This window comes from Oncorhynchus clarkii, unplaced genomic scaffold (genome assembly GCF_045791955.1).
Source record: "Oncorhynchus clarkii lewisi isolate Uvic-CL-2024 unplaced genomic scaffold, UVic_Ocla_1.0 unplaced_contig_12468_pilon_pilon, whole genome shotgun sequence".
Taxonomy (NCBI): domain Eukaryota; kingdom Metazoa; phylum Chordata; class Actinopteri; order Salmoniformes; family Salmonidae; genus Oncorhynchus; species Oncorhynchus clarkii.
In genome coordinates this window covers 248,594-270,000 of record NW_027261138.1, presented here as the reverse complement: position 1 = coordinate 270,000, position 21,407 = coordinate 248,594, and the positions used below count along the sequence as shown (strand labels likewise).

General features: G+C 39.1%; 1 protein-coding gene across 1 annotated transcript in view; it reads right to left on the bottom strand.

Annotated features, from left to right (window-relative positions):
- Positions 1-13,793, bottom strand: part of LOC139405191 (anoctamin-5-like) — an 85,882-nt gene extending 72,089 nt beyond the window's left edge. Inside the window, exon 1 of the mRNA XM_071147619.1 lies at positions 13,563-13,793. Within this exon, the coding sequence (XP_071003720.1) occupies positions 13,563-13,641 (79 nt within the window). The 5' untranslated portion in view covers positions 13,642-13,793. The remainder of the gene's footprint in view (positions 1-13,562) is intronic.
- Between the last annotated feature and the right edge of the window lie 7,614 nt (positions 13,794-21,407).

The following is a 21,407-nucleotide window of genomic DNA, read 5'->3' as shown; positions in this document are numbered from 1 at the left end:
CTCGTTTGCTGTTAGCTATCTCTTAGAAAATAAAGACTGTGAAACATTGTTGCATCTCGTTTGCTGTTAGCTATCTCTTAGAAAATAAAGACTGTGAAACATTGTTGCATCTCGTTTGCTGTTAGCTATCTCTTAGAAATTAAAGACTGTGAAACATTGTTGCATCTCGTTTGCTGTTAGCTATCTCTTAGAAAATAAAGACTGTGAAACATTGTTGCATCTCGTTTGCTGTTAGCTATCTCTTAGAAAATAAAGACTGTGAAACATTGTTGCATCTCGTTTGCTGTTAGCTATCTCTTAGAAAATAAAGACTGTGAAACATTGTTGCATCTCGTTTGCTGTTAGCTATCTCTTAGAAAATAAAGACTGTGAAACATTGTTGCATCTCGTTTGCTGTTAGCTATCTCTTAGAAATTAAAGACTGTGAAACATTGTTGCATCTCGTTTGCTGTTAGCTATCTCTTAGAAAATAAAGACTGTGAAACATTGTTGCATCTCGTTTGCTGTTAGCTATCTCTTAGAAAATAAAGACTGTGAAACATTGTTGCATCTCGTTTGCTGTTAGCTATCTCTTAGAAATTAAAGACTGTGAAACATTGTTGCATCTCGTTTGCTGTTAGCTATCTCTTAGAAAATAAAGACTGTGAAACATTGTTGCATCTCGTTTGCTGTTAGCTATCTCTTAGAAAATAAAGACTGTGAAACATTGTTGCATCTCGTTTGCTGTTAGCTATCTCTTAGAAAATAAAGACTGTGAAACATTGTTGCATCTCGCTTACTGTTATCTATCTCTTAGAAAATAAAGACTGTGAAACATTGTTGCATCTCGTTTGCTGTTAGCTATCTCTTAGAAAATAAAGACTGTGAAACATTGTTGCATCTCGTTTGCTGTTAGCTATCTCTTAGAAATTAAAGACTGTGAAACATTGTTGCATCTCGCTTACTGTTATCTATATCTTAGAAATTAAAGACTGTGAAACATTGTTGCATCTCGCTTACTGTTATCTATCTCTTGGAAATTAAAGACTGTGAAACATTGTTGCATCTCGTTTGCTGTTAGCTATCTCTTAGAAAATAAAGACTGTGAAACATTGTTGCATCTCGCTTACTGTTATCTATCTCTTAGAAATTAAAGACTGTGAAACATTGTTGCATCTCGCTTACTGTTATCTATCTCTTAGAAAATAAAGACTGTGAAACATTGTTGCATCTCGCTTACTGTTATATATCTCTTAGAAATTAAAGACTGTGAAACATTGTTGCATCTCGCTTACTGTTATCTATCTCTTAGAAATTAAAGACTGTGAAACATTGTTGCATCTCGCTTACTGTTATCTATCTCTTAGAAAATAAAGACTGTGAAACATTGTTGCATCTCGCTTACTGTTATCTATCTCTTAGAAATTAAAGACTGTGAAACATTGTTGCATCTCGCTTACTGTTATCTATCTCTTAGAAAATAAAGACTGTGAAACATTGTTGCATCTCGTTTGCTGTTAGCTATCTCTTAGAAAATAAAGACTGTGAAACATTGTTGCATCTCGTTTGCTGTTAGCTATCTCTTAGAAATTAAAGACTGTGAAACATTGTTGCATCTCGTTTGCTGTTAGCTATCTCTTAGAAAATAAAGACTGTGAAACATTGTTGCATCTCGTTTGCTGTTAGCTATCTCTTAGAAAATAAAGACTGTGAAACATTGTTGCATCTCGTTTGCTGTTAGCTATCTCTTAGAAAATAAAGACTGTGAAACATTGTTGCATCTCGCTTACTGTTATCTATCTCTTAGAAAATAAAGACTGTGAAACATTGTTGCATCTCGTTTGCTGTTAGCTATCTCTTAGAAAATAAAGACTGTGAAACATTGTTGCATCTCGTTTGCTGTTAGCAATCTCTAAGAAATTAAAGACTGTGAAACATTGTTGCATCTCGCTTACTGTTATCTATCTCTTAGAAATTAAAGACCGTGAAACATTGTTGCATCTCGTTTGCTGTTAGCTATCTCTTAGAAAATAAAGAATGTGAAACATTGTTGCATCTCGCTTACTGTTATCTATCTCTTAGAAATTAAAGACTGTGAAACATTGTTGCATCTCGCTTACTGTTATCTATCTCTTAGAAAATAAAGACTGTGAAACATTGTTGCATCTCGCTTACTGTTATCTATCTCTTAGAAATTAAAGACTGTGAAACATTGTTGCATCTCGCTTACTGTTATCTATCTCTTAGAAATGAAAGACTGTGAAACATTGATGCATCTCGCTTACTGTTATCTATCTCTTAGAAAATAAAGACTGTGAAACATTGTTGCATCTCGCTTACTGTTATCTATCTCTTAGAAATTAAAGACTGTGAAACATTGTTGCATCTTGCTTACTGTTATCTATCTCTTAGAAATTAAAGACTGTGAAACATTGTTGCATCTCGCTTACTGTTATCTATCTCTTAGAAATTAAAGACTGTGAAACATTGTTGCATCTTGCTTACTGTTATCTATCTCTTAGAAAATAAAGACTGTGAAACATTGTTGCATCTCGTTTGCTGTTAGCTATCTCTTAGAAATTAAAGACTGTGAAACATTGTTGCATCTCGTTTGCTGTTAGCTATCTCTTAGAAAATAAAGACTGTGAAACATTGTTGCATCTCGCTTACTGTTATCTATCTCTTAGAAAATAAAGACTGTGAAACATTGTTGCAGCTCGTTTGCTGTTAGCTATCTCTTAGAAAATAAAGACTGTGAAACATTGTTGCATCTCGTTTGCTGTTAGCTATCTCTTAGAAATTAAAGACTGTGAAACATTGTTGCATCTCGTTTGCTGTTAGCTATCTCTTAGAAAATAAAGACTGTGAAACATTGTTGCATCTCGTTTGCTGTTAGCTATCTCTTAGAAAATAAAGACTGTGAAACATTGTTGCATCTCGCTTACTGTTAGCTATCTCTTAGAAAATAAAGACTGTGAAACATTGTTGCATCTCGTTTGCTGTTAGCTATCTCTTAGAAAATAAAGACTGTGAAACATTGTTGCATCTCGTTTGCTGTTAGCTATCTCTTAGAAAATAAAGACTGTGAAACATTGTTGCAGTCTAAACTGTTTTTTTGTTTGTTGTTTTTGTTTTGCTGGTCGCATTATTGAATGCGGTGCGTCATGTCACATGACGGTTCTGTCTCTGTGTGTACGCCGGTCCAAAGCGTGACCAGGCCTGTTTGATTCATTCATAATGAAAAAGCATTGCTCCTTCTGCACTACAACTACAGTGGCCCGACTACAGACGATATAAATGTCGGGTGCATCTAATGATGCTATGTTTTCTGTTATTTTCATGATTTTGTTAGTTTGATTTTTTTGGTTCCCTCTGAAAGCCTAGGTCCTAAGGTCAAAGTTCACCATTGGTGGAAACAGTTTGGATTGGCAGGCTGCTACCGCAGTGCTTCAGTAGCTGGTATTCTACTTGAAGATAATCTACTCAGCAACTCTTGGTAACACAACAAAAGTTTGCTTTAAAACTGTTGTTCTACTGAGCAGGCTGAGCTAAAAAACACTTATTTTACCACTGTGGGAAAGAGAGGGATTTGTGTTGTGTACTCTGACCTGTTTTCATGTCACAGTGAGTCCGGGACATCTACTTCTACGATTCCCTTTTACTCTACAGCTGCTGGCAGACTCAGTGGAATAGAGTACTGGATCACTAGTACAGTACTAACTCTGCTCTGCTGCACCAGATATCTCCTTATTCTCTATGACTGACTCTCTACTCAACAGGATGGACTTTCTATCCACCACCAAAACACCAGAGAACTGAGATAGAGTAGCTAGCTCCTTTTGCCCAGAGCGGCTCAGAGCCCCCAGACAATCTCTGGAACAGCCTCCCACAAAACAGTCTTTGTTCCCCACAGTGAACAGCTGATTACTGGGGAAATAACACAAGGACACTGGCCTCTCGAGACTCTCTGATTAACACAAGGATATGTCTGACTCCATAGAGTTTTCTATCGCTACGCATGACGCTCTACTCAACAGGCTCTTATAGGCTCCTATATAGGGGGGGGCAGTGGGTTATCTATAGACTAACGATGGTAAATAGCCTCCTATAAAGGAGTGGGCAGTGGGTTATCTATAGACTAACGATGGTAAATAGGCTCCTATAAAGGAGTGGGTAGTGGGTTATCTATAGATTAACGATGGTAAATAGGCTCCTCATGTATCTTAAAGCATAATTGAGAAATAATTAAATCAAAGTTGGTCTTTCCCAGGCCTCCTTTAAGACTCCATAGTGTTTTATCTGTAGGTGCTACAGGTCTCCTTTAAGACTCCATAGTGTTTTATCTGTAGGTGCTACAGGTCTCCTCCTTTAAGGCTCCATAGTGTTTCATCTGTAGGTGCTACAGGCCTCCTTTAAGACTCCATAGTGTTTTATCTGTAGGTGCTACAGGTCTCCTTTAAGGCTCCATAGTGTTTCATCTGTAGGTGCTACAGGCCTCCGTTAAGACTCCATAGTGTTTTATCTGTAGGTGCTACAGGTCTCCGTTAAGACTCCATAGTGTTTCATCTGTAGGTGCTACAGGTCTCCTTTAAGACTCCATAGTGTTTCATCTGTAGGTGCTACAGGTCTCCTTTAAGACTCCATAGTGTTTAATCTGTAGGTGCTACAGGTCTCCTCCTTTAAGACTCCATAGTGTTTCATCTGTAGGTGCTACAGGTCTCCTTTAAGACTCCATAGTGTTTAATCTGTAGGTGCTACAGGTCTCCTCCTTTAAGACTCCATAGTGTTTTATCTGTAGGTGCTACAGGTCTCCTCCTTTAAGACTCCATAGTGTTTCATCTGTAGGTGTTACAGGTCTCCTTTAAGACTCCATAGTGTTTCATCTGTAGGTGTTACATGTCTCCTTTAAGACTCCATAGTGTTTAATCTGTAGGTGCTACAGGTCTCCTCCTTTAAGACTCCATAGTGTTTTATCTGTAGGTGCTACAGGTCTCCTTTAAGACTCCAGTGTTTCATCTGTAGGTGCTACAGGTCTCCTCCTTTAAGGCTCCATAGTGTTTCATCTGTAGGTGCTACAGGTCTCCTTTAAGACTCCAGTGTTTCATCTGTAGGTGTTACAGGTCTCCTCCTTTAAGACTCCATAGTGTTTCATCTGTAGGTGCTACAAAGCCAAAATTGGTGTCATATGAAGATTTACCGCTTGCTCTGTAATATGAGTAGTATTTTTGATTTTAATAACATTTTATTTACATTAATTTATAATATTAATTTTTCAATATATTGATGAACATTCACTGAACAAAAATATAACATGCAAGTATAGTGAACAGTGAACTACTTTTGACCAAAGGACAAGAAGGGCTGGCATAATTACCGTGTAACTGATGGTTACGGATGAAGACTGTCATGAAAAAAAATAACTGTCATAGCTGTAAAAAAATATATATTTTTACAATTATATATATATATATAAAATGATAAAATATATATATATATATATATATATGGCATTGGTGTGGTTGAGTCCGACTCTGAACAAGCTGATGAAACTTTGTCGCTGAAAAAAGCAAAGGAGTCTTTGGTTCCCTAGGACCTGGGAAACACCCCCCACAATGCAACAGCAGCACACATAGAAATACCATGAATAGAACAGGCTTGGAACCTGTAACCCTGGTAATATGACTGGTAAATAGCATGAATAGAACCTGTAACCCTGGTAATATGACTGGTAAATAGAATGAATAGAACCTATAACCCTGGTAATATGACTGGTAAATAGAATAAATAGAACCTGTAACCCTGGTAATATGACTGGTAAATAGAATGAATAGAACCTATAACCCTGGTAAATAGAATAAATAGAACCTGTAACCCTGGTAATATGACTGGTAAATAGAATGAATAGAACCTCTAACCCTGGTAATATGACTGGTAAATAGAATGAATAGAACCTATAACCCTGGTAATATGACTGGTAAATAGAATAAATAGAACCTGTAACCCTGGTAATATGACTGGTAAATAGAATGAATAGAACCTATAACCCTGGTAATATGACTGGTAAATAGAATGAATAGAACCTATGACCCTGGTAAATAGAATAAATAGAACCTTTAACCCTGGTAATATGACTGGTAAATAGAATGAATAGAACCTATAACCCTGGTAAATAGAATAAATAGAACCTGTAACCCTGGTAATATGACTGGTAAATAGCATGAATAGAACCTCTAACCCTGGTAATATGACTGGTAAATAGAATAAATAGAACCTATAACCCTGGTAAATAGAATACATAGAACCTGTAACCCTGGTAAATAGAATGAATAGAACCTGTAACCCTGGTAATATGACTGGTAAATAGAATGAATAGAACCTGTAACCCTGGTAATATGACTGATGAATAGAATGAATAGAACCTATAACCCTGGTAAATAGAATAAATAGAACCTGTAACCCTGGTAAATAGAATGAATAGAAGCTCTAACCGTGGTAAATAGAATGAATAGAACCTATAACCCTGGTAATATGACTGGTAAATAGAATAAATATAACCTGTAACCCTGGTAAATAGAATGAATAGAAGCTCTAACCCTGGTAAATAGAATGAATAGAACCTATAACCCTGGTAATATGACTGGTAAATAGAATGAATAGAACCTGTAACCCTGGTTATATGACTGGTAAATAGAATGAATAGAACCTGTAACCCTGGTAATATGACTGGTAAATAGAATGAATAGAACCTATAACCCTGGTAATATGACTGGTAAATAGAATGAATAGAACCTCTAACCCTGGTAAATAGAATTAATAGAACCTCTAACCCTGGTAATATGACTGGTAAATAGAATGAATAGAACCTCTAACCCTGGTAAATAGAATTAATAGAACCTCTAACCCTGGTAATATGACTGGTAAATAGAATGAATAGAACCTGTAACCCTGGTAATATGACTGGTAAATAGAATGAATAGAACCTATAACCCTGGTAAATAGAATGAATAGAACCTCTAAACCTGGTAAATAGAATTAATCGAACCTCTAACCCTGGTAATATGACTGGTAAATAGAATGAATAGAACCTATAACCCTGGTAATATGACTGGTAAATAGAATGAATATAACCTGTAACCCTGGTAAATAGAATGAATAGAACCTATAACCCTGGTAAATAGAATGAATAGAACCTCTAACCCTGGTAATATGACTGGTAAATAGAATGAATAGAACCTGTAACCCTGGTAATATGACTGGTAAATAGAATGAATAGAACCTATAACCCTGGTAAATAGAATGAATAGAACCTCTAACCCTGGTAATATGACTGGTAAATAGAATGAATAGAACCTGTAACCCTGGTAATATGACTGGTAAATAGAATGAATAGAACCTCTAACCCTGGTAATATGACTGGTAAATAGAATGAATAGAACCTCTAACCCTGGTAAATAGAATGAATAGAACCTCTAACCGTGGTAAATAGAATGAATAGAACCTCTAACCCTGGTAAATAGAATGAATAGAACCTCTAACCCTGGTAAATAGAATGAATAGAACCTCTAAACCTGGTAATATGACTGGTAAATAGCATGAATAGAACCTCTAACCCTGGTAAATAGAATGAATAGAACCTCTAACCCTGGTAATATGACTGGTAAATAGAATGAATAGAACCTCTAACCCTGGTAATATGACTGGTAAATAGAATGAATAGAACCTCTAACCCTGGTAATATGACTGGTAAATAGAATTAATAGAACCTCTAACCCTGGTAATATGACTGGTAAATAGAATGAATAGAACCTCTAACCCTGGTAAATAGAATGAATAGAACCTCTAACCCTGGTAATATGACTGGTAAATAGAATGAATAGAACCTCTAACCCTGGTAATATGACTGGTAAATACAATGAATAGAACCTGTAACCCTGGTAATATGACTGGTAAATACAATGAATAGAACCTCTAACCCTGGTAATATGACTGGTAAATAGAATGAATAGAACCTCTAACCCTGGTAAATAGAATGAATAGAACCTCTAACCCTGGTAATATGACTGGTAAATAGCATGAATAGAACCTCTAACCCTGGTAAATAGAATGAATAGAACCTCTAACCCTGGTAATATGACTGGTAAATAGAATGAATAGAACCTCTAACCCTGGTAAATATGACTGGTAAATAGAATGAATAGAACCTCTAACCCTGGTAAATAGAATGAATAGAACCTCTAACCCTGGTAATATGACTGGTAAATAGAATGAATAGAACCTCTAACCCTGGTAAATAGAATGAATATAACCTCTAACCCTGGTAATATGACTGGTAAATAGAATGAATAGAACCTGTAACCCTGGTAATATGACTGGTAAATAGAATGAATAGAACCTCTAACCCTGGTAATATGACTGGTAAATAGAATGAATAGAACTTGTAACCCTGGTAATATGACTGGTAAATATAATGAATAGAACTTCTAACCCTGGTAATATGACTGGTAAATAGAATGAATAGAACCTCTAACCCTGGTAATATGACTGGTAAATATAATGAATAGAACTTCTAACCCTGGTAATATGACTGGTAAATAGAATGAATAGAACCTCTAACCCTGGTAATATGACTGGTAGATATAATGAATAGAACCTCTAACCCTGGTAATATGACTGGTAAATATAATGAATAGAACCTCTAACCCTGGTAATATGACTGGTAAAGAGAATGAATAGAACCTCTAACCCTGGTAATATGACTGGTAAATACAATGAATAGAACCTCTAACCCTGGTAATATGACTGGTAAATACAATGAATAGAACCTGTAACCCTGGTAATATGACTGGTAAATACAATGAATAGAACCTGTAACCCTGGTAATATGACTGGTAAATAGAATGAATAGAACCTGTAACCCTGGTAATATGACTGGTAAATATAATGAATAGAACCTCTAACCCTGGTAATATGACTGGTAAATAGCATGAATAGAACCTCTAACCCTGGTAAATAGAATGAATAGAACCTCTAACCCTGGTAATATGACTGGTAAATAGAATGAATAGAACCTATAACCCTGGTAAATATGACTGGTAAATAGAATGAATAGAACCTCTAACCCTGGTAAATAGAATGAATAGAACCTCTAACCCTGGTAATATGACTGGTAAATAGAATGAATAGAACCTCTAACCCTGGTAATATGACTGGTAAATAGAATGAATAGAACCTCTAACCCTGGTAAATAGAATGAATATAACCTCTAACCCTGGTAATATGACTGGTAAATAGAATGAATAGAACCTGTAACCCTGGTAATATGACTGGTAAATAGAATGAATAGAACCTCTAACCCTGGTAATATGACTGGTAAATAGAATGAATAGAACTTGTAACCCTGGTAATATGACTGGTAAATATAATGAATAGAACTTCTAACCCTGGTAATATGACTGGTAAATAGAATGAATAGAACCTCTAACCCTGGTAATATGACTGGTAAATATAATGAATAGAACTTCTAACCCTGGTAATATGACTGGTAAATAGAATGAATAGAACCTCTAACCCTGGTAATATGACTGGTAGATATAATGAATAGAACCTCTAACCCTGGTAATATGACTGGTAAATATAATGAATAGAACCTCTAACCCTGGTAATATGACTGGTAAAGAGAATGAATAGAACCTCTAACCCTGGTAATATGACTGGTAAATACAATGAATAGAACCTCTAACCCTGGTAATATGACTGGTAAATACAATGAATAGAACCTGTAACCCTGGTAATATGACTGGTAAATACAATGAATAGAACCTGTAACCCTGGTAATATGACTGGTAAATAGAATGAATAGAACCTGTAACCCTGGTAATATGACTGGTAAATATAATGAATAGAACCTCTAACCCTGGTAATATGACTGGTAAATAGAATGAATAGAACCTCTAACCCTGGTAATATGACTGGTAAATAGAATGAATAGAACCTCTAACCCTGGTAATATGACTGGTAAATAGAATGAATAGAACCTCTAACCCTGGTAATATGACTGGTAAATAGCATGAATAGAACCTGTAACCCTGGTAATATGACTGGTAAATAGAATGAATAGAACCTCTAACCCTGGTAAATAGAATGAATAGAACCTCTAACCCTGGTAATATGACTGGTAAATAGAATGAATAGAACCTATAACCCTGGTAATATGACTGGTAAATAGAATGAATAGAACCTCTAACCCTGGTAATATGACTGGTAAATAGAATGAATAGAACCTGTAACCCTGGTAATATGACTGGTAAATAGAATGAATAGAACCTCTAACCTTGGTAAATAGAATGAATAGAACCTGTAACCCTGGTAATATGACTGGTAAATAGAATGAATAGAACCTATAACCCTGGTAATATGACTGGTAAATAGAATGAATAGAACCTATAACCCTGGTAATATGACTGGTAGATAGAATGAATAGAACCTCTAACCATGGTAATATGACTGGTAAATAGAATGAATAGAACCTGTAACCCTGGTAATATGACTGGTAAATAGAATGAATAGAACCTCTAACCCTGGTAATATGACTGGTAAATAGAATGAATAGAACCTCTGTAAGATGAAAAAGGTAAAAGTCATATATTAGGGTTAGAACTTCTACATTAACTACTGCACTAGGGTTATACAGTAACTACTACACTAGGGTAAGAACTTCTACAGTAACTACTACACTAGGGTAAGAACTTCTACAGTAACTACTACACTAGGGTTAGAACTTCTACAGTAACTACTACACTAGGGTTAGAACTTCTACATTAACTACTGCACTAGGGTTATACAGTAACTACTACACTAGGGTAAGAACTTCTACAGTAACTACTACACTAGGGTAAGAACTTCTACAGTAACTACTACACTAGGGTTAGAACTTCTACAGTAACTACTACACTAGGGTTAGAACTTCTACAGTAACTACTACACTAGGGTAAGAACTTCTACAGTAACTACTCCACTAGGGTTAGAACTTCTACAGTAACTACTACACTAGGGTTAGAACTTCTACAGTAACTACTACACTAGGGTTAGAACTTCTACGGTAACTACTGCTCTAGGGTTAGAAAGTCTACAGTAACTACTACACTAGAGTTAGAACTTCTACAGTAACTACTACACTAGGGTTAGAAAGTCTACAGTAACTACTACACTAGGGTTAGAACTTCTACAGTAACTACTACACTAGGGTTAGAACTTCTACGGTAACTACTGCTCTAGGGTTAGAAAGTCTACAGTAACTACTACACTAGGGTTAGAAAGTCTACAGTAACTACTGCATTACGGTTAGACCTTCTACAGTAACTACTGCATTACGGTTAGAACTTCTACGGTAACTACTGCTCTAGGGTTAGAAAGTCTACAGTAACTACTACACTAGAGTTAGACCTTCTACAGTTACTACTGCACTAGGGTTAGAAAGTCTACAGTAACTACTGCATTACGGTTAGAACTTCTACAGTAACTACTGCACTAGGGTTAGAAAGTCTACAGTAACTACTGCACTAGGGTTAGAAAGTCTACAGTAACTACTGCATTACGGTTAGAACTTCTACAGTAACTACTGCAGTAGGGAACATGGTTACAGACGGTCATCTAAAAAGAATGCTGGGGATTCGGGGCAACAGTCAAAGTAATCCATCTCTTTTGATATAGAACCATAGATGTTAGACTATAAAACAGAACTTATACAGTAACTACTGCACTAGGGTTAGAAAGTCTACAGTAACAACTGCAGTAGGGAACATGGTTACAGACGGTCATCTAAAAAGAATGCTGGGGATTCGGGGCAACAGTCAAAGTAATCCATCTCTTTTGATATAGAAACATAGATGTTAGACTATAAAACAGACCTTCTACAGTTACTACTACACTATGGTTAGAAAGTCTACAGTAACTACTGCATTACGGTTAGACCTTCTACAGTAACTACTGCATTACGGTTAGACCTTCTACAGTTACTACTACACTAGGGTTAGAAAGTCTACAGTAACTACTGCACTAGGGTTAGAAAGTCTACAGTAACTACTGCACTAGGGTTAGAACTTCTACAGTAACTACTGCACTAGGGTTAGAAAGTCTACAGTAACAACTGCAGTAGGGAACATGGTTACAGACGGTCATCTAAAAAGAATGCTGGGGATTCGGGGCAACAGTCAAAGTAATCCATCTCTTTTGATACAGAACCATAGATGTTAGACTATAAAACAGTTCTTTGCTCAGCTGTACTGCTATTTGTATTGTAGTCACTCTAAGGCTAACGCAGGCAGAGTAGTTCTCCCAGCTCAGAGAGAGAGTGACATTTAGGTAGGTCCCTCCCTGTCAACTGAGTCTGAACGGAACGGATACACCCCTGGATGCCCTCCTACCATTTCCACAAGCCGAGGCCAGCTGTCCTGACGGGAGGCTGGGGGCGGAAGGGCCTAGGCTGTGTGTATGAGGGAGGGAGGTTAACAGAGAGAGAGAGAAAGAGGGAGGTTAACAGAGAGCGAGAGAAAGAGAGAGAGAGAGGGAGGGAGGTTAACAGAGAGAGAGAGGGAGGTTAACAGAGAGAGAGAGAGAGAGAGAGGGGGGGGAGGTTAACAGAGAGAGAGAGAGAGAGAGAGAGAGAGAGGGAGGGAGGGAGAGGGAGGTTAACAGAGAGAGAGAGAGGGAGGGAGGTTAACAGAGAGAGAGAGAGAGAGAGAGAGAGAGAGAGAGAGAGAGAGAGAGAGGGAGGTTAACAGAGAGAGAGGGGGAGGTTAACAGAGAGAGAGAGAGAGAGAGAGAGAGAGAGAGAGAGAGAGAGAGAGAGAGAGAGAGAGAGAGGGAGAGAGAGAGAGAGAGAGAGAGAGAGAGAGAGAGAGGGAGGTTAACAGAGAGAGAGAGAGAGAGAGAGAGAGAGAGAGAGAGGGAGGTACTGACTAACATGTTCAATCTAAAGTGGAGTCCCAAGTCAGGCCATGAGGCAGAGACTATTAGGGTGAAAGGAGAAGTTGAATAAAGCAACACTGTACTCTCTGGACAACAACGGATTTATCCATGACTATTGTCTTACTAAAACATACACCTGGGGTCAGTAAGGTTATTAATGGATTGAATAAACACCATTAGGAGGTGATATATTGGTATGTCACTTTAAGTATCCTGTACTGTATTTTTTATAAATCATGAAGAAATTGCTGAGATTATGAGTGGGTCTACAGATATTCTTCCATAATTGTCATGGACCAATCATATGGATTTGCGGTGACAAATAATGTTTTAGAAAATTGTTATTGATTTTGACTAACCGAATATTGTCTGTGAGCTTATTATTTTCCCCGTCAATAGTTACAGAGTGAGCTAAATTGTTTACATGTGTAAACAAGTCATACAACAATTCCTATGAATAATCATCCACCCGACCTCATATCTAAAGACAATTTATAGTCTGTCATAATTGTATTATCCTGACGAAGTTGTAGCATTAACAAGCAAGACAATCGAACATAAAGCGGATCAATGCAACGCATCAGAAATGGTCTGACACAAGTAGCCGAACAATTTACCGTCACAGAGGGAATCCGGGCTCATCTCTATCAAAGTTGCGTCTCCAATCTTTCCCGTTAGTCGACTCATGTCACTCATGTTGCCGAGCCCGTGCGGGTCGCCGGTCGGCCCGGTAAAAACACGGAGGCTGGAGCGGGTACAAGGGCACTCTGTTCGTCTCAGCCCACGCCCTTGGCTACGGACTCACTTTAAGAGGGAAACGTAGCGCTACCTTCACACGACGAATGTTGAAACTGTGCTCAAGATACATCACCAAACCCACAACGTCCACTGAGGAAAAATCTCGTCATTAAAGGGGAGGGGTTTGAATCCAACAACTCAGTCGGCGAACTGCTACTACAGCGGATGGTTACAGTACAGCCTAATGATGATAGTATGATATTATTAGGTCTACTATATAGAATAATTGCAATTGTCATTTTTTAAAGTGGCAAAAAAGAACATTTATATGACAGTATTTGCGATTTAATCTGCTTGGAAATGAATTGGCATTTACTTATTATATTATATTCTAGGCTATTCTATTCTAATCCGGTTTTACTGTATTCTGCAATAGGCTACTGCGTTTACACAGGCAGCCCAATTCTGATGTTTTGCCAATTATTTGCATATCTGATACTTATCTGATCTTTCCCCTAATGAGTAAACAGCATAAAACCACTTGGAATCTGATCTTAATGATTTAAACCACCTCAAAATGTGGATCCGAATCCTGATACCAACCCCATTCGTCATATCTGACCTCTGTCTGGAAGATCAGGTCAGATTTTTTTTTGCACGTGACCTGGCGTTACCGTGACAACCACCACACCATTTTAATGAAAAGTAACTAAGTTTCCATCCACAGTTTTTAATGTGACTAAAGTCATATTGTATTAAAAAATATATATAACGACAGCTGTGATGGAAACAGGTAGTTTCGGTAAAAGTTTAGAAATGTCGACAGATAATTTGTTTGTTTGTTCGACATGATGGGATTTCTTTTGTATCTGTAAAATTATTATAATTAATGCGAGAAATGGTGGTGGAAGCGCAATAATAAATAATAATAACCATCATATCGAAGTCAACTTGGAATCACACGATGCCATGATGTGTGGTCTTCCCACTAAACAATGCAGTTTATTAGGCTACAGATGCAGTATGATAAACTTCACAGGGTGGTGAAAGTGCACGGTGGCGATCTTGATGCTCCTTTACAATAAATATACAGGGTCTTATTCTGGTGACCAGATGATCAATGTCTGACGGCCCTTTTGACAAATACAAATAATTCTCACTCTTATCCATAATAATGTCATTGTGTAGAATAGCCTACACACACTGTATCTGCCAGCTCTTGGCTATAAAGCAAGTGTCCAGACCAGAGGAGACACATTTGTTATTCAACGCAGCAGTTTTTATGACAAAACTATCCGTAGAGTTGAAAATGTGATGGGAAGCACAATGAACTTTCAATTTTTATTCGGTACATAACTTACATTTTGTGTGCACTATGTCATCACGTACTGATATACATTTTCTGTGTACTATGTCATCACGTACTGATATACATTTTCTGTGTACTATGTCATCACGTACTGATATACATTTTGTGTGTACTACATCATCACGTACTGATATACATTTTGTGTGCACTATGTCATCATGTACTGATATTCATTTTGTGTGTACTATGTCATCACGTACTGATATACATTTTGTGTGTACTATGTCATCACGTACTGATATACATTTTGTGTGTACTACATCATCACGTACTGATATACATTTTGTGTGTACTACATCATCACGTACTGATATACATTTTGTGTGTACTACATCATCACGTACTGATATACATTTTGTGTGCACTACGTCATCACGTACTGATATACATTTTGTGTGTACTATGTCATCATGTACTGATATTCATTTTGTGTGTACTACATCATCACGTACTGATATACATTTTGTGTGCACTACGTCATCACATACTGATATACATGTTGTGTGTACTATGTCATCATGTACTGATATACATTTTGTGTGCACTACGTCATCACATACTGATATACATGTTGTGTGCACTACGTCATCACGTACTGATATACATGTTGTGTGTACTATGTCATCATGTACTGATATACATTTTGTGTGCACTATGTCATCATGTACTGATATACATTTTGTGTGCACTATGTCAGCACGTACTGATTTGTATAAATCCTTTAGGTGGAAACATACCACTGGTGACAAAAATGCACATATTTCCTTATATGCAATTTTTTTTGAATATTTGCATGAAAAAAATCTGGTTGCCAATTTGATGGAAACGTAGCTAGTGATAGGACATGAGCATTGCATCTGTGTGCTCCTTCCTTCAAAGGCTACGGAATAATCTCATTATTATAATAATCTAATTTGCATACTCCTGGTGATAGAGGAGAAAGAACGTGAGGAGTTTGAGATTCTCCCTACATCAGCGTGAATGTGCCAATCGGATATGGGCCACGTGTAAAACTCAGTGTGGACAACCCAGAAGAAGAAAAAAGATTTGGATATAATTATTTTTTTTTTTAAATCAGATTTGGGTTGTTAGGGTGTAAACACAGCCTTTAAGGTCTTCGAGTGTCAAATGTTTTTTATTTAAGGGTGGCTGTGTAAACAGATAAGTGAGAAAAAGACAGGTTACATTCAAGCAGGGATGTTTTAGTCCCATGAGGGCGGGAAATAAATGGAGGAGAATGAGCCGGTTTGGAAGCTGGATGTGTAGGCCTTGGCTGTGACAGGGCCTAGGTACTTCTTCCTTCTGTTGCTTAGCCTTTCATGGGCGTCACAACGGATAATACAGATCACCTCTACATCCTAAAATAGCCTACTGTTTTTTTGTTTGTTTTTTTGCATATGAAGTTACAGTAGTATCTATAGCCTGCTTTGTTACCTTCAGCACATCATTATAGCTCAGAACTACACCAACAAGTCTTCTGTTGATCTAGTGAGGTATTTACATCCAAAAGGGAAATACCACAGACTATTATGACATTGTCAAGGCAGCAGTGCCAGAATGGAAAGCAGCAACATCATGCATTCACCGTTTGTTACAACTTTAAAGGGCGCTGAAATATCAGCACATGACTGAGAGAGTTCCTCCTCAAAACACACACACACTGCTCTCTCCCCCTCAACCCAGAAACATCTGTCCGCCTGCCCTCTCCCAGCCACATCTCTGTTCAAGACGCTCCCGTCCCGTCTGGTCAGATGTAGTACCAGTTGGCTCCCAGAACCCTTCAAGTGGTCTGCCCGGTCCCTCGGACGTATAATTATCCTCCCAGGCTGGGCGCGGCAACAGGCAGAAAATACATCTGCTTATTTCCTCTGACCACTTTTCCTTACAGCCTCATGCCTCTCCTCTGCCTCAGCGTTGTCATTATATTGACATTTTAGTCATTTAGTCTTATCCAGAGCCATTTACAGTTAGTGCATTGATCTTCAGATAGCTAGGTGAGACAACCACATAGCCCAGTAGTCAGTACATTAATCTTAAGATAGATAGGTGAGACAACCGCATATCAACGTAGTCAGTACATTCATCTTAAGATAGCTAGGTGAGACAACTACATATCACAGTAGTCAGTACATTCATCTTAAGATAGCTAGGTGAGACAACTATATATCACAGTAGTCAGTACATTAATCTTAAGATAGCTAGGTGAGACAACTACATATCACAGTAGTCAGTACATTAATCTTAAGATAGCTAAGTGAGACAACCCGATATCACAGTAGTCAGTACATTCATCTTAAGATAGCTAAGTGAGACAATCCGATATCACAGTAGTCAGTACATTCATCTTAAGATAGCTAGGTGAGACAACCCGATATCACAGTCACAGCGTCACGGGCGTCGTAAGAAGCGGACCAAGGTGCAGCGTGGTGAGCGTACATATTCCTTTTTATTTGAATGTCGCCAACAAAAACAATACAAAACGACCGTGACGCTTAACAGGGCTAGGATGCCTCTAACAAAGTCAACTACCCACAAAGAAAGGAGGGAAAAAGGGCTACCTAAGTATGATTCCCAATCAGAGACAACGATAGACAGCTGTCCCTGATTGAGAACCATACCCGGCCAAAACATAGAAATAAAGACACATAGAAAACAAAACATAGAATGCCCCCCCCACATCACACCCTGACCTAACCAAATAGAGAAATAAAACGTCTCTCTAAGGTCAGGGCGTGACAGATAGTCAGGACATTTTTCCTCAATAAAGACGTTATCAGCAAAGTTAGTGTTAGTAGGGAAAGAGAAGTATAATTATATATATATATATATATATCTACAGTATCTGTATTTTTTTCTCATGCGGAGGGTGTAGGTTTGGGTTGGGTGTGTGCTGTTGGTGTTACCACTACTTCTTTAGACTTGGGAAGTCCAAATGAATGGTGTCGTCTGTAATAACAGGGCATCGGGTGGTCCCACTTTGACCCAGTTTTTTGATTAAAGAGGGTCATGGAGAAGATGAGATGTCACTTCATGGTATAAATACACATGTATGCCTTCTGATTAGGTGGAAGTCATATCTTCAAACACCGTCTCAGAAGGCCTAGTCATGGAAACTGGGCCGATGTCTGAACCCAAACGTACATGTTGTAAACTGGGCCGATGTCTGAACCCAAACGTACATGTTGTAAACTGGGCCGATGTCTGAACCCAAACGTACATGTTGTAAACTGGGCCGATGTCTGAACCCAAACGTACATGTTGTAAACTGGGCCGATGTCTGAACCCAAACGTACATGTTGTAAACTGGGCCGATGTCTGAACCCAAACGTACATGTTGTAAACTTGAATAGTAGGCTAGCCTATATTTATGCTGTTATTCACAATCACAATCCATCCCGATGTCAAAGGTCGACAGCAGAGCAAGAGAGAGCAATAAAAAAAAACAGGTCTAGTGTTAATGTCAATGTGGCCTTGTGACATCATTGTGTAACAGGTAACATAGGCCGATAAACCAAACACGCTGTTTGAGTTCCTTGTTTTAAGGACGGCCCTAATTGTTAGCTACGCTATCCCTGATGCAGTAAAAAAAAAATGTTTTAACATCAAATAATGAGAGTAACCTTTATGGTACATATTTTAGGGTGCGAGCCCATTCCATCTCTTTGTCTGTGTGAATTGGCTGGTTTTACTCACAAGCCAGTCTTCTGGGAGAGCGCCATGCATCTCCTTCACCTACTAGTTAGCTGTACATGAAAAAGATATCGTTATGAGTTTTTCGTTTGCATTATTTGGCATAACTTTGTGATGGTCGTTCACATTGGTTGGCAATTGATTATTTGAGTAATCTCGGTTAAGTGTAGACCTTATCGTGAAATGCTTTACTTACAAGCCCTTAACCAACATTGCAGTTCAAGAAGAATTAAGAAATATTTACCAAATAGACTAAAGTATAAAATAGGAATAAAAAGAAACACAATAAGAATAACAATAACGCGGCTATATACAGGGTATTACGGTACAGAGTCAATGTGGAGGCTATATACAGGGTATTACGGTACAGAGTCAATGTGGAGGCTATATACAGGGTATTACGGTACAGAGTCAATGTGGAGGCTATATACAGGGTATTACGGTACAGAGTCAATGTGGAGGCTATATACAGGGGGTACCGGTACAGAGTCAATGTGGAGGCTATATACAGGGTATTACGGTACAGAGTCAATGTGGAGGCTATATACAGGGTGTTACGGTACAGAGTCAATGTGGAGGCTATATACAGGGTATTACGGTACAGAGTCAATGTGGAGGCTATATACAGGGTATTACGGTACAGAGTCAATGTGGAGGTTATATACAGGGTATTACGGTACAGAGTCAATGTGGAGGCTATATACAGTGGGCACCGGTACAGAGTCAATGTGGAGGATATATACAGGGGGTACCGGTACAGAGTCAATGTGGAGGCTATATACTGGGGGTACCGGTACAGAGTCAATGTGGAGGCTATATACAGGGGGCACCAGTACAGAGTCAATGTGGAGACTATATACAGGGTGCACCGGTACAGAGTCAGTGTGGAGGCTATATACAGGGGGTACCGGTACAGAGTCAATGTGGAGGTTATATACAGGGGGTACCAGTACCGAGTCAATGTGGAGGCTATATACAGGGGGTACCAGTACAGAGTCAATGTGGAGGCTATATACAGGGGGTACCAGTACCGAGTCAATGTGGAGGCTATATACAGGGGGTACCGGTACCGAGTCAGTGTGGAGGCTATATACAGGGGGCACCGGTACAGAGTCAGTGTGGAGGCTTTATACAGGGGGTACCAGTACAGAGTCAATGTGGAGGCTATTTACAGGGGGTACCAGTACCGAGTCAATGTGGAGGCTATATACAGGGGGTACCAGTACAGAGTCAGTGTGGAGGCTATATACAGGGGGTACCAGTACAGAGTCAATATACAGGGGGTACCGGTACAGAGTCAATGTGGAGGCTATATACAGGGGGCACCGGTACAGAGTCAGTGTGGAGGCTTTATACAGGGGGTACCAGTACAGAGTCAATGTGGAGGTTATATACAGGGGGTACCAGTACCGAGTCAATGTGGAGGATATATACAGGGGGTACCAGTACAGAGTCAGTGTGGAGGCTATATACAGGGGGTACCAGTACAGAGTCAATGTGGAGGCTATATACAGGGGGTACCGGTACAGAGTCAATGTGGAGGCTATATACAGGGGGGTACCGGTACCGAGTCAATGTGGAGGCTATATACAGGGGGTACCGGTACAGAGTCAGTGTGGAGGCTATATATAGGGGGTACCGGTACCGAGTCAGTGTGGAGGCTATATACAGGGGGTACCGGTACCGAGTCAGTGTGGAGGCTATATACAGGGTGTTACGGTACAGAGTCCATGTGGAGGCTATATACAGGGATACCAGTACAGAGTCAGTGTGGAGGCAATATACAGGGGGTTCCGGTACCGAGTCAGTGTGGAGGCTATATACAGGGGGTACCGGTACAGAGTCAATGTGGAGGCTATATACAGGGGGTACCGGTACCGAGTCAGTGTGTAGGCTATAGACAGGGGGTACTGCTACAGAGTCAATGTGGAGACTATATACAGGGGGTACTGGTACAGAGTCAGTGTGGAGGCTATATACAGGGGGCATCGTTACCGAGTCAGTGTCCTGGGGGTACAGGCTAGTTGAGGTAATTTGTACATGTAGGTAGGTGTGAAGTGACTATGCATAGATAATAAACAACGAGTAGCAGCAGTGTACAAAAGGGAGGGGGGGGGTCAATGTAATCCGGTGGCGATTTTATTAATTGTTCAGCAGTCTTATGGCTTGGGGGTAGAAGCTGTTGAGGAGCCTTTTGGTTCTAGACTTGGCGCTCCGGTACCGCTTCCCGTGTGGTAGCAGAGAGAACAGTCTATAACTTGGGTGACTGGAGTCTCTGACAATTTTATGGGCTTTCCTCTGACACCGCCTCTTATATAGGTCCTGGATGGAAGGAAGCTTGGCCCCAGTGATGTACTGGGCTGTACGCACTACCCTATGTAGCGCCTTACGGTCAAATCCCAAGAAGTTGCCATACCAGGCGGTGATGCAGCCATGCTCTCGATGGTGCAGCTGTGGAACCTTTTGAGGATCTGAGGACACATGCCAAATATTTTCAGTCTCCTGAGAGGGAAAAGGTTTTTTAGTGCCCTCTTCACGACTATCTTGGTATGATATGACCATGATAGCTCGTTGGTGATGTGGACACCAAGGAACTTGAAACTCTCGACCCGCTTCACTCCTTTTGTCCACGTTTTGGCTCCTTTGTCTTGCTCACAAGCAGGAC